Source organism: Dreissena polymorpha, chromosome 9, assembly GCF_020536995.1.
Source record: "Dreissena polymorpha isolate Duluth1 chromosome 9, UMN_Dpol_1.0, whole genome shotgun sequence".
Lineage (NCBI taxonomy): Eukaryota > Metazoa > Mollusca > Bivalvia > Myida > Dreissenidae > Dreissena > Dreissena polymorpha.
In genome coordinates this window covers 2,467,378-2,483,087 of record NC_068363.1, presented here as the reverse complement: position 1 = coordinate 2,483,087, position 15,710 = coordinate 2,467,378, and the positions used below count along the sequence as shown (strand labels likewise).

At 38.2% G+C, this 15,710-nt stretch overlaps 1 protein-coding gene across 3 annotated transcripts in view; it reads right to left on the bottom strand.

Annotated features, from left to right (window-relative positions):
* Nucleotides 1–15,710, bottom strand: part of LOC127843775 (piezo-type mechanosensitive ion channel component 1-like) — a 241,514-nt gene that overhangs the window by 119,992 nt on the left and 105,812 nt on the right. For all 3 annotated transcript variants that reach the window (XR_008032333.1, XM_052373554.1, XM_052373553.1), the window contains exon 14: nucleotides 8,567–8,706. Coding sequence is in view for 2 of the 3 variants with exons in the window: in XM_052373554.1 (XP_052229514.1) it covers nucleotides 8,567–8,706 (140 nt within the window). In the remaining variant the exon portion in view is untranslated. The remainder of the gene's footprint in view (nucleotides 1–8,566; nucleotides 8,707–15,710) is intronic.

The following is a 15,710-nucleotide window of genomic DNA, read 5'->3' as shown; positions in this document are numbered from 1 at the left end:
GCGTGTGGCTATGAAATTAATTAGTGAAAACATCATTTTGAATGATAAATTATCATATTATAACGAAAAATCAACTTTTCTGAAGAAAAAAATTCACTATCAAATATATATATAAAAAGGTTCAACTCAAAATCATCCGAAAACGAGGTGCATCGTTTCGAACAGCCATTACTTCATCAATTGTGCAGCAATTTTCATGAACCCGATCTTATTCAATGCAGAAATGAATTTTCTTTCTGGAAATGTATACTGTGAAACCATTATTAATCGTCAGGCATTAATTTCCGTGTATTACGTCAGTCGCCTGATTGACAAATTCAAGATCCTAACGAACAATTATGTCCCATATTTAAACAAATTAAGACTGAATTACCAAAGGAATTAGGCACTAAAATCCAACGTAATCCACGCATACATACTCCGTCTGTTTCGTAATCAAGATAAATCCGGTTTTGACACAAAAGGGCATATATAACACAGTGTACTTAACTGACACGTCACATTGCTCTAAAACCCGAATGCAGTACCTGTATCGCCAGCGTTGACTTCGTTTAGGTAGAATAGTAATGATAACAACTTTATTACCCATTGTGTATATTGTGTTTTTCAGTGTTGTTGCAGATAATACAGCCACCACGCAGCGGATCCGGGTCAAAGACAATAAACGAAATTAAAAGATGATGATGTGTGAACAACACCTAACATATATTTATTCTCCAAATTGATTATAAATTAATGCAGAACATATTGATTTGGGTTTGGTTGTTTGCTACAAAAAAGGTGTTCAAATGGCTTGTGCTTTGTTTATGGGTTATCAATGTTTTTAATAATCGACAGCTTTGACAAGTTTTACGATACATGTTTCAAATCATTGTTTCTTGTAGCAATTGAAAACGTAACAGGTAAAGAGAAATTAGCAATCATGACAATAGGGTAATTCTTTACTGAAATTCACTTTTATTTTTGCGCAATTTTCATGAAATTCCCCGAAAGCACGTTTTTCGAGTGACTGATTATGACGCAATAAAACATGGCTTTGTGTCCTATTGCATTCAATCTTATTAAAACAAATTCGTCCATTGGCTGTACAATTAATGCTGAGCTGTGCCGTATGAAACCACTGTCCCATAATGCACTGTTAATTTTACACTTCAGAAAATTGTTGTACTTAAAGTTATCAAATATTTACGATGTAAAACTCTTGAAACTTTATTGAAAAATTACCAAATAGTTTGCTAACACTAATTTTAACCAATAATCTTCGCACCTTCTCTAATTTGCGCAATTGGCTTCACTGTTTTAAAACACTCGTTAATGGTTAATCGGTCCCACTAATCCGCCAATCATAATAATGATACACTAATGGTGGCAAATTACTGATCACCTGATAACAAAAGACAAGTATATTGACATGTGACAAACAGGCCCCATCTCCTGCAATTGACTCCTAAGTGTCCTCCCTCTTTTCCCACTACGATTTATCGCAACCCCGATATATTTCGGACAAACAAATCGGATATTGACTGAAGCATTTTTTTTTCAAAGTCATGAATTGGCGAATTTAAGTGCTAACAAAAACGTCATTTTTATAAAAATGACGAAATTTCGTGCTGGCAAAAATAAATGGTTTCACAGTATATCTTGTTATATTTTTACACATGCTGGGTCAAATTTTAAGTAATAACGCAATACACAATTCGCTTAACCCAATTAACATCGATCAGTTTGTATTTATGAATGAAATCTCCAGTTATAAAGACACACGTTCGCATTCGACCAATGAAATCACTTGTGTGTTAAAAATGTCAGTTAGTTGAAATTTATGTAAACAAAGGTTTCAATATGCGCTGGACAGTTAGTTTTCATGCATTATGCAACGGCAAGCACTGTAAGAATGTTTTATCATATGTTTTATTGAATTATGGTATCGAGGTTTGTGAACTTTGCAGGGAAAATGCCCCTTACTCCATGAAGATTTCAGTCATGAATACGGTCTGATCGTTGTTGACTGGGTCACACGAGTTAAGTATCGTGTTATTTCTTAAAAGTTGACCCAGTATTTGAAAAATATTGCAAGACATATACATTTCCGGTAAGGAAATTCATTTCTGCGTTGAATAAGACCAAGATTGTGAAAATCGCTGCAACATTGATGAAGTAATGGCTGTTCAAAATGATGCACCCCGTTTTCGGATGATTTCGAGTTGGATACCTTGTTTTGCCAGCTGAAAATCTATAGTATAACAACTATTGTATAAACTTAAGCTTTATACTATCGCTATTTTTAGATAAGATTTGGGTTTTTCCAAAAATTGGAGAATATGTTTTTGTCAACTATTAATAAATAAAATCGTCACAAAATGTGATATTTGATAATTATTAATGGAAATAGGGAGCACATAATTGGATAAATAGAATAATATGTTAGTTTTGGATAAAGATCAAGTTTATCAAGCTCTGCTCGAACCATTTGATAGTGATTTTTTGTTCTTCAGATGAGTTGATTTTTTGTTATAATATGATAATATATCATTCAAAATGATATTTTCACTAATTAATATCATAGCCACACCCTAACCACCTGTGCAGCAAATGAGACACGATGGCCCTGACACACAGACCTGAATTTGAGGTAAACTTGTCGAAAATGAACCTGGTAACCTAGTTTTTGCACATGTGTGACCCAGATTCAAACTTGATAGATATTCTGACCAAGTCTCCATAAGATTGAGTCATTTATACAGTCTTTATAGTGGTAACAAGGTTTAATGACGATTTCACAGGTTTTACACACAAAATGCTTCCTCTTAACCCTTTGAATGCTGGGAAATTTGTCGTCTGCTAAAATGTCGTCTGCTAAATTTCTAAAATAAGCATTTCCTTAGATTTTTTTCAAAGAATATTATCAGTATAGCAAACAGTTTGGATCCTGATGAGACGCCACGTTCTGTGGCGTCTCATCTGGATCCAAACTGTTTGCAAAGGCCTTCAAAATTCGGTTCCCGCACTGAAAGGGTTAAAGCTGGTCATTAGTGGCAAATCATTTACAAAATAGCATGATGTATGACATACTGTGAAACCATTTATTTTCGTCGGCACAAAATTTCGCCCTTTTCATAAAAATGACTATTTTGTCCGCTCTTAAATTCGTCCATTTCTGGTTTTGAAAAAAAAAACGTCCGATTTGTTTGTAATACATGTAATACGCGGTTGCGAAAAAATCGTGCTGGGGAAAGAGAGGTGACACTTGGTAGTCACTTGCAGGAGGTGGGCCTTGTTTGGCATATGCCAATTAACAAGTCTGTTATTTTAGGTGATAGTAACTGTCCCTTATTATTTCATGTCATTGACACGTTCTTTGTTATGATTAGCGGATAAGTGGGACTGAATAATCGTTAACGAGTGTTTTAAACAACGAAGACAATTGCCAATTAGTCTTTTTCCATTACTATCACGGTCAAACTGATAACAATCTTACCTTTATCGGCGCCAATTAGAGAAGGTGCGAACATTATGGGTTATAATTAGCGTAAGCAAATTATTTTGGTCATATTTCAAAAAACAAAGGTACGGGTTTTTATGTATATGTACAAAAATATTAGATGCAGTTAAAACCAAACACAAATCAAAATGTTCTTTATTAATTTGTAACAAAGCGCAGAATATATTTCAATCATGTGTTGATCACACATCGTCATATTTTAATTGCGCTTAATAGTATTGTCTTTAATCCGGATTCGTCGCGTGTAGGCTGTATAATCTGCAACACCCCTGAAAAACACAATACACACAATGGGTAATAAAGTTGTTAACAATTAGCGCTAATCAACACTATTATACCTAAACGAAGTTGACGCATTCGATACAGCCTTATTGCATTCGCGTTTTACAGGAAATGTCAGTTGTCAGTACACTGTACAGTGAAAACTCTCTTTACGACCACCTCGGTATTCCGACCAACTCGCTAAGTCGACCACCATTTTTCAGTCCCGATTTGTACCTTCTATATTTCAATGGTCGTTACACTCACTAATCCGACCAACCCGCTAATCCGCTATTACGACCACTTTAATCAGTACCAATTATCGATATTGTTCTTAATTGACACCCGCCAAACGACCAGTAATTTTCACACCTTACTTGATCTGATGTTGTGGTACTATCGGGCTTGTGTACGAAGCCATTCAGACCCAATTAACCACAATTAACGACAACGGTTTTTGGCATCGATTTGCGACACAGGTGTTAGATTTTCGGCACTTGTTATAATTTTTAACCATTGGTTGACAATTAGCTATTATTATTATTGAGTCTTTGATGGGTAAATTGGTAGTTGTTTGGTACACACTTTAAAGATTTATTACGGCGAATAATTAAACAGTTAGGATATTTGAGTAACACGGTTTTGTTCGTGATGGATATAATAAAAGCTGCGCCATGAGCGCATGATACGCCCGTCGTTCGCCAATGAAGTAGTAAGGTAATAAATAACCCTTTGAATCATTTTTTTACTTCAGTTTATTTGTATTTGAATACATGGTTTATTTTATAAGTACATGAGCATGGAAATCACGAAATTTTGACGAACAAAGTCCCATAACTCTGGAACGACAATTCAGAATTCCGTCAAAAACGAAAGGGGATCAGGGTTTATCAATATTAAGATTGTGTTGAAATTTGAAAAAAATCCATCGAAGGATATTTGAGCTACAGTAGGACATTCAATGAAATCACGAAATTTTGACGAACAAAGTCCCATAACTCTGGAACGACAATTCAGAATTCCGTCAAAAACGAAAGGGGATCAGGGTTTATCAATATTAAGATTGTGTTAAAATTTGAAGAAAATCTGTCAAAGGATATTTGACGTAGCGTACGACATTAACAGACGGACGGACGGACGGACGGACGGACGGACGGACAGACGGACGCGGGGTATACCATAATACGTCCCGTCATAGACGGGCGTATAAAAAATCCATCGGGGGATATTTGAGCTACGGTAGGATACATGAACAACAATAACATTTAAGGTCACAGTGACCTTGACCTTAGAATGAATGACCTTGAAATGACCAGTGGTCATCTAAGTGTGCTTGCAAACCTTCATGTCAAGTTTGAAGACTATGTCCAAGCATACCAAAGTTATAACAATTTTAACATTTTAACATTTAAGGTCACAGTGACCTTGTGTGACCTTGACCTTAGAATGAATGACCTTGAAATGACCAGTGGTCATCTAAGTGTGCTTGCAAACCTTCATGTCAAGTTTGAAGACTCTATGTCCAAGCATACCAAAGTTATAACAATTTTAACATTTTAACATTTAAGGTCACAGTGACCTTGACCTTCAAATGAATGACATTGAAATGACCAGTGGTCATCTTCTAGTACTGGCCAATCTTTATTTCAAGTTTGAAGACTCTAGGTACAAGCATACCAAAGTTATAACATGAAATAAGAACTTTAACATTTTTACATTCAAGGTCACAGTGACCTTGACCTTCAAATGAATGACCTTGAAATGTCCAGGGGTTACTTACTAGTTCTGGCCAACCTTCATGTCAAGTTTCAAGACTCTAGGTCCAAGCATACCAAAGTTATAACAACTTTAAAATTTTTACATTCAAGGTCACAGTGACCTTGACCTTCAAATGAATGACCTTGAAATGTCCAGTGGTTACTTACTAGTTCTGGCCAACCTTCATGTCAAGTTTCAAGACTCTAGGTCCAAGCATACCAAAGTTATAACAACTTTAACATTTTTATATAGCTACAGTAGGACATTCAATGAAATCACGAAATTTTGACGAACAAAGTCCCATAACTCTGGAACGACAATTCAGAATTCCGTCAAAAACGAAAGGGGATCAGGGTTTATCAATATTAAGATTGTGTTAAAATTTGAAGAAAATCTGTCAAAGGATATTTGACGTAGCGTACGACATTAACAGACATACGGACGGACAGACGGACGGACGGACAGACGGACGCGGGGTATACCATAATACGTCCCGTCATAGACGGGCGTATAAAAACCGACTTTTATACCATATCGTTATTCAAAATGGATAAGCGAAAACGGAAAGAGTCGTGTTTAAAAGAAAAGATTGATTTTATCGACGCAAGTGATGGGAAATCTCAACGACGATTTATTCGGCATTGGAAAGACTCGGGTTCAAGCTATTCTAAAAAGAAAATCTCGACTTTTATTCGACAAAATGCTAAGCAGACGACAATTGACTCATTCGTTAAGTAAACATCAAGGATCTTGATGAAAAGTACATATACATGTATTTACACTTCTTTAATGAACAACTTGAAATACTATCTTTGTAGAATGTATAAATACAATGTCTAAACGGATGACTGTTATATTGTATGCAAACAGATAAAAGTTCAGTGAATATTTACGTTGTTGTAATTATATGTCCATCAAATTCATGAAAACTCAGAATTAAGACCACCTCGCTATTAAGACCACTTTTGAAAAGTCCCACAAGTGGTCTTAATAGCGAGTTTTCACTGTATAATGAACACCCCTTTGTGTCAAAACCGGATTTAACTTGAGTGTGAATAGTCGACTGTTTCATGTTCTTTGTATCAATACCATCTGTGTATCTGTATTATAAGTACACCAGTCAACAAACAAGGTGCGCGCTTCCGCATATGGGTATTCGGACGTTCAAAAAATTTACCTACGGTTTAGCGTTCATGCCGTCGAACGCATTAAGCAATATTACTCGTTTTTTTCACTATTTCTTTATTTGCACAAAATACTAGTGGCTTATAACTTACCTTGCAATCTTTTTTTCTCGCATTTTGCGAGTGTGCGAGTGTTAATTTCGAGCCCTGTGTATATGCATGGATTACGCTGGATTTAAATGCCTCATGCCTACGGTAATTCAGTCTTATTTGTTTCAAACATGGGACATGATTGTTCGTTAGGATCTTGAATTTGTCCATCGGTCGAAGGACGAAAAAGGCGAAAATTAATGTCGGACGAATAATAATGGTTTCACAGTAGTTACGGTCCTCCCAGGCAGTTTAATGGCCAATTTTGACCTTTGAACACTTAGTTTGACCTTGATCTTAGCGTGACCTTAATCTTTGAGATAGTTAGCAACTTGTCATCTTTTGAAGGATTGCATTTGTGCCTAGTTATTTAAAATTCTTCAATCTAATTATGGTAAAATTATAACAGACGGAATTCTTAAAGAAGTATGTTTTATGGCCAGGAATGACCTTTCCGTTTGAGGTAGGGAGCAAGCAGTTGAATGCAACACATCTTATTATTCTTATCAGTGTGGATATCTTTGCCACGCTATTTTGAAATCCATCAATATATGATTAAGTTATGGATTTTAAAGCAAACTTGGAACAAGAAAATAACAACAAAGCAGAGTGAATATTATTTACATCAATAAACCCAGCTACTCAAAGTCATATGACATTAATCTTTGAAGTGTTTGATTTCCCTTGAGGGCTTGGGCCCCTTTTAAACAGTCTGTAGGTGTAAGCATGTAACACAAGTATCAAAGGAGCATTGAAAAATGATCAATCAGTATTGATTGACTTGAACAATCAAAACACTATGGTTAAAACATAAAGGAAGTAGCATTTTGGGGGAATGGTAAAGGGTGTATAAAACATCTGGCATTTAAAAGATAGGAGATGTAAATGAATATACATGTAATAGATGTAAAATTGAGATTGTGTTACAGCAGTTTGAATGTTCCACTTGATGCGCCATTAACCCATTTATGCCTAACTCCTAATAAAAAAAGGCCTTGGCAAACAGCGTTGACCCAGATCAAACGCCGCATGATGCGGCGTCTCATCAGGGTCTGCGCTGTTTGCTTAAAGAATTTCTGTAAGAAATATTCTAAATATAGAAATAAGTATACTAGAAATCCCTACTTGTGGAAATAAATTGATCCAATTTAGAAGGATGGGAAAGTCCACTAGGCATAAATGGGTTAATCAAAGATATTGTTTGCATTCCCATAGACATGTGCTGCTGATCACCCATTTGGGGCACTCTCATTTTATATTCTGTTAGAAAAATGAAAAAGAGATGCAATAAACATGTAACGCCCCTGGGTCTCTTCAATCAATAATAGGCTTATTTTAAACACCAGGATGAAATAAGAAGCAAAACTGGGTTATAGCTATGGCACAAATCTACTAGCCCAGGCAAATAGACAGGGGTTTTTCTAGCCATTTTGGGAAAAAGAGTCTGGTCGAATTGGGATTTTTAATCGATAAGTGGCAAATTTGGGAATTATTTATCGACAAAATGGACTAAATTAAAGTTATATATTTTGTAGGCTGTTTTAAAAATAAAGCTGAGATATAGAGTCTAATAATCATAAATCATAAGAAATTTCTTTCTTTAATTTTTTTTGGAAATTGGAAATTTTTTTTAAATTTCGGTTTGGGATCGGGTCCGTTTGCTTTGGGATAGGGTTTGTTTACGGCCTTTTTTACATAGAAGAAAACCCCCTGATAGACAACCACTAATTTCTATACATGGAAGTAAATAATGATATATTTGTAACAATACCTGGAAGGTGAGAACAAAGAGCAGGAAGAGGATCATGTAGATGATCCTGTAGACGACCACCTCCTGTAGAGAGATCACCAGCAGCATACTGGCACAGACCAGGATCCAGTACTTGCACAGCAGGGTCCACACATACAGGCCTGCAATGGGAACATAATGGTATGAATGGGGTCAACACATACAGGCCTGCAATGGGAACATAATGGTATGAATGGGGTCAACACATACAGGCCTGTAGTTGGAAACATAATGGTATGAATGGGGTCCACACATACAGGCCTGCAATGGGAACATAATGGTATGAATGGGGTCAACACATACAGGCCTGTAGTTGGAAACATAATGGTATGAATGGGGTCCACACATACAGGCCTGCAATGGGAACATGATGGTATGAATGGGGTCGACACATACAGGCCTGCAATGGGAACATAATGGTATGAATGGGGTCAACACATACAGGCCTGCAATAGGAACATAATGGTATGAATGGGGTCCACACATACAGGCCTGCAATGGGAACATGATGGTATGAATGGGGTCCACACATACAGGCCTGCAATGGGAACATGATGGTATGAATGGGGTCAACACATACAGGCCTGCAATGGAAAACATAATGGTATGAATGGGGTCCACACATACAGGCCTGCAATGGGAACATAATGGTATGAATGGGGTCCACACATACAGGCCTGTAGTTGGAAACATAATGGTATGAATGGAGTCCACACATACAGGCCTGCAATGGGAACATAATGGTATGAATGGGGTCCACACATACAGGCCTGCAATGGGAACATAATGGTATGAATGGGGTCCACACATACAGGCCTGCAATGGGAACATAATGGTATGAATGGGGTCCACACATACAGGCCTGCAATGGGAACATAATGGTATGAATGGGGTCCACACATACAGGCCTGCAATGGGAACATAATGGTATGAATGGGGTCTACACATACAGGCCTGCAATGGGAACATGATGGTATGAATGGGGTCCACACATACAGGCCTGCAATGGGAACATAATGGTATGAATGGGGTCCACACATACAGGCCTGCAATGGGAACATAATGGTATGAATGGGGTCCACACATACAGGCCTGCAATGGGAACATGATGGTATGAATGGGGTCCACACATACAGGCCTGCAATGGGAACATAATGGTATGAATGGGGTCCACACATACAGGCCTGTAGTTGGAAACATAATGGTATGAATGGAGTCCACACATACAGGCCTGCAATGGGAAACATAATGGTATGAATGGGGTCCACTCATACAGGCCTGAAGTTGGAAACATAATGGTATGAATGGGGTCGACACATACAGTCCTGCAATGGAAAACATAATGGTATGAATGGGGTCCACACATACAGGCCTGCAAATGGAAACCTAATGGTATGAATGGAATCCACACATACAGGCCTGCAATGGGAAACATAATGGTATGAATGGGGTGCACACATACAGGCCTGCAGTGGGAAACATGTTGGTATGAATGAAGTCCACACATACAGGCCTGTAATTGGAAACATAATGGTTTAAATGGGGAATGGGATCTAAACATACAGGCCTGCAATTGGAAACATAATGGTATAAATGGGGTCCACACATACAGGCCTGCAATTGGAAACATAATGGTATGAATGGAGTCCACACATACAGGCCTGCAATGGGGAACATAATGGTATGAATGGGGTCCACACATACAGGCCTGCAATGGGGAACATAATGGTATGAATGGGGTCCACACATACAGGCCTGCAATGGGGAACATAATGGTATGAATGGGGTCCACACATACAGGCCTGGAATGGGAAACATAATGGTATGAATGGGGTCCACACTTACAGGCCTGCAATGGGAAACATGAGGGTATGAATGGGGTCCACACATACAGGCCTGTAATGGGAAACATAATGGTATGAATCAGGTCCTCACATACAGGCCTGCAATTGGAAACATGGTGAAATAAATGGAGTCCACACATACATACCTGCAAGGGGAAACTCAATGGAATGAATGGGGTCCACACATACAGGCCTGCAATGGGATACATAATGGTATAAATGGGGTCCACAGTTACATGCCTGCAGTCAGAAACATAATGGTCTGAATGGGGTCCACACTTACAGGCCTGCAATGGGAAACATGAGGGTATGAATGGGGTCCACACATACAGGCCTGTAATGGGAACCATAATGCTTTAAATGGGGTCCACACATACAGGCCTGCAATGGGAAACACAATGGTACAAATTGGGTCCACACATACAGGCCTGGAATGGGAACATAATGGTATGAATGGGGTCCACACATACAGGCCTGCAATGGGAACATAATGGTATGAATGGGGTCCACACATACAGGCCTGCAATGGGAACATGATGGTATGAATGGGGTCCACACATACAGGCCTGTAGTTGGAAACATAATGGTATGAATGGGGTCCACACATACAGGCCTGCAATGGGAACATGATGGTATGAATGGGGTCGACACATACAGGCCTGCAATGGGAACATAATGGTATGAATGGGGTCAACACATACAGGCCTGCAATAGGAACATAATGGTATGAATGGGGTCCACACATACAGGCCTGCAATGGGAACATGATGGTATGAATGGGGTCCACACATACAGGCCTGCAATGGGAACATGATGGTATGAATGGGGTCAACACATACAGGCCTGCAATGGAAAACATAATGGTATGAATGGGGTCCACACACACAGGCCTGCAATGGGAACATAATGGTATGAATGGGGTCCACACATACAGGCCTGTAGTTGGAAACATAATGGTATGAATGGAGTCCACACATACAGGCCTGCAATGGGAACATAATGGTATGAATGGGGTCCACACATACAGGCCTGCAATGGGAACATAATGGTATGAATGGGGTCCACACATACAGGCCTGCAATGGGAACATGATGGTATGAATGGGGTCCACACATACAGGCCTGCAATGGGAACATAATGGTATGAATGGGGTCCACACATACAGGCCTGTAGTTGGAAACATAATGGTATGAATGGAGTCCACACATACAGGCCTGCAATGGGAAACATAATGGTATGAATGGGGTCCACTCATACAGGCCTGAAGTTGGAAACATAATGTTATGAATGGGGTCGACACATACAGGCCTGCAATGGAAAACATAATGGTATGAATGGGGTCCACACATACAGGCCTGCAAATGGAAACCTAATGGTATGAATGGAATCCACACATACAGGCCTGCAATGGGAAACATAATGGTATGAATGGGGTGCACACATACAGGCCTGCAGTGGGAAACATGTTGGTATGAATGAAGTCCACACATACAGGCCTGTAATTGGAAACATAATGGTTTAAATGGGAAATGGGATCTAAACATACAGGCCTGCAATTGGAAACATAATGGTATAAATGGGGTCCACACATACAGGCCTGCAATTGGAAACATAGTGGTATGAATGGAGTCCACACATACAGGCCTGCAATGGGGAACATAATGGTATGAATGGGGTCCACACATACAGGCCTGCAATGGGGAACATAATGGTATGAATGGGGTCCACACATACAGGCCTGGAATGGGAAACATAATGGTATGAATGGGGTCCACACTTACAGGCCTGCAATGGGAAACATGAGGGTATGAATGGGGTCCACACATACAGGCCTGTAATGGGAAACATAATGGTATGAATCAGGTCCTCACATACAGGCCTGCAATTGGAAACATGGTGAAATAAATGGAGTCCACACATACATACCTGCAAGGGAAAACTCAATGGAATGAATGGGGTCCACACATACAGGCCTGCAATGGGATACATAATGGTATAAATGGGGTCCACAGTTACATGCCTGCAGTCAGAAACATAATGGTCTGAATGGGGTCCACACTTACAGGCCTGCAATGGGAAACATGAGGGTATGAATGGGGTCCACACATACAGGCCTGTAATGGGAACCATAATGCTTTAAATGGGGTCCACACATACAGGCCTGCAATGGGAAACACAATGGTACAAATTGGGTCCACACATACAGGCCTGGAATGGGAAACATAATGGTCTGAATGGGGTCCACACTTACAGGCCTGTAATGGGAAACATAATGGTATGAATGGGGTCCACACATATAGGCCTGTAATGGGAAACATAATGGTCTGAATGGAGTCCACATATACAGGCCTGCAATGGGAAACATAATGGTATGAATGGGGTCAACAAATACAGGCCTGTAATTGGAAACATAATGGTATGAATGGGGACCACACAAACAGGCCTGCAATGGGAAACATAATGGTCTGAATGGAGTCAACATAAACAGGCCTGCAATGGGAAACATAATGGTACGAATGGGGTCAACAAATACAGGCCTGCAATTGGAAACATCGTATGAATGGGGTCCACACATACAGGCCTGCAAGGGGAAACTCAATGGTATGAATGGGGACCACACAAACAGGCCTGCAATGGGAAACATAATGGTATGAATGGGGTCCACACATACAGGCCTGTAATGGGAAACATAATGGTATGAATGGGGTCCACACATACAGGCCTGCAATGGGTAACAATGGTATAAATGGGGTCCACACATACAGGCCTGCAATGGGAAACATAATGGTATGAATGGGGTCCACACATACAGGCCTGCAATGGAAAACATGTTGATATAAATTGGTGATTAAGAGGCCCGAAAAAGAGAGTTTCAGAGGCTTACATACAGACATGATATAGAGCAGGGTTTTTTTCTCACTTTTTGGGAAGATAGCCCATGGCTTTGGAATTGGGGATTTTATCGGCGTTTCCAAGAAATTGGGAAAATAAATTCAGGATTGAAATTTTTTCACGAAAAGTCTACTGAATTGGGGAAAACTAGTTTGATATAAGTCTTAATAATAATTCAAATTAACAGAATAAAATCATATAAATCCTTATTATAAACTTTTTTAGATGTAATTGAAATAAAATTGAGATAAAATAATCATTAAACACTTAATTTTTTTTAATTTTTTTTGGAAATTGGGAATTTTTTACCAAATTTTGGGGAAAAAGTATACTTTTTGCCATTGGGAACATAGCCGTTATTCGGCTATAAAATCGGACCAAAAAAAACTCTGTTAAGAGATATACTTTTATTTGAGATATTACTACATACAGTCCCCTGTAAATATAACATGTTTTTGAGGGGAGGAAAATCATAGATACAGACATTTTGAAGAGTTGAATGAACATTTCAGATACATTCATACATGTGTTCAGATGGGCTGAACAAGCATTTAAAGGAAATTCATAGTGCAGTTTGGTTTAAACTGATCATTAAGAGATATTCATTTCAGCAGACAGGAACAGGTTATTTAGAGATATTCCTACATACAGATCTTAAGTAGAGATTCACAAGTATATAAGAGACATTCATCAAGACCTGCAGATTGGGACGAACTTGTTATTTAGAGATATGCATTCAAACAGACTTTTAATAGAGAAGAACAGGGAATTTAGAGGTTTTCATTCAAACAGATTTTCAATAGTCATCAAGCCATACCATGATGAGCTATATGAAGGGTTGAGTGTAGCACACTTCTATCTACTTGATGCATGCACATCAGATACAACAATTGTACGTCCATGCCCCAATAATATTATACAAATCAATATCGGATTAATGATTATAGGAAAGCTGCTGATGTTTTATTGATCAGAGTAATCAATTAACTCGTTTTCATACAAATGTAATAAACCCTTAGTTACCAGTGATTTTTTTTGCTTTTATTTGTTACAGCCTGTGGCATTGGATTGGGAAAATTAGCGCGATAAACCATGAAATTGGGAAAAATAGCACGATAAACCATGAAATTGGGAAACATTATAAATATGATTATAAGAACAGAATAAAAATTGCTAAGTTCATGTTTGACAGCATTTTTATATCATAAAGTGTTGCTTTCATGTCTTCTTACAACGTTTAATTAATATCCTTCCACATGCATATTAAACTTGCAATCATCTATTGATTCTTCAATATACATGTACATACATGTGATTTAATCATATTCTCTTTAAGAGTATGAATTTAATTCAGGATGTTTTTTAAAGTAAAATATGATATGGTGAAAACATTAACAAATATTAACAAACACGCTTTTGTGTTCTTGCTGTGTTAATGTTGTATTAAATGGAGCTAAAATAATACATTTCATTTGTTTACCTTTTAATATCTTGCACAATTGACATCCTCAGTTCAATGCTATTTCACCAAACTATACAGCATGACAAACATAATAAAGCAGAATATGCATATGAATCTGAATATACACAGATCCACTAACATATAAATCAAATCATGTTTGTCTCTTTCCATTTTTGAACGGTTCTCGTCTTAAATGCTTTAACTTTGTGAACTTGTGAATTTCCCAACACAGATTTCCGTGACGCACATTCACTGTGAACATTTCTTATAAATATTTGTTGTTGTTCATCTCAAACATAGTATTTTGCGTTAATTGACACACACATTAAATTATCTCCTAATAACCATGTGATATCCGCTGTTAATTTTAGTGTTATCTATCATTTTCGCTGCTCATCGCAAAATTCTCGTCTGCTTGCTGCCATCTTGGACGTGTGTAAAAACAGGCGTTAACAATCAGGATACATCGACTATCGTCGGTATCCTGCGCAATATAGAGAGAGATGTGTGGATAGCAACGTAAAATCGTATTCGGCTACATTCGCGAACATTCGTAAGTCAGTTGTCATTCGGCGAAGACTCGACAAGCTCGATCAGCAATCGTTCTACGAAATTAACTCTAAATGACATTGTAATCTTATTGGCTTAATTGGGAAAATTTGGTCATTTTTGGGGAAATTTTGGTCAGATTTTTTGGAAAAAACGTCATTTTTTGCAATTGGGAAGCAGCCGAATATCGGCAGTAATTTTGGGCAAAAAAAATCACTGGTTACTGAGGAGCAGCAAACAGCATAAAACCTGAACAGACTGCGAGTTACTCGCAGGCTGTCCTTTTTTATGATGGTTGCAAAAGTCATTTTCACATTGCTTCTTGTGGGGGAAAGGGTTAATAAACAACAATAAGAAACAAATTGGATTGCATTAATGG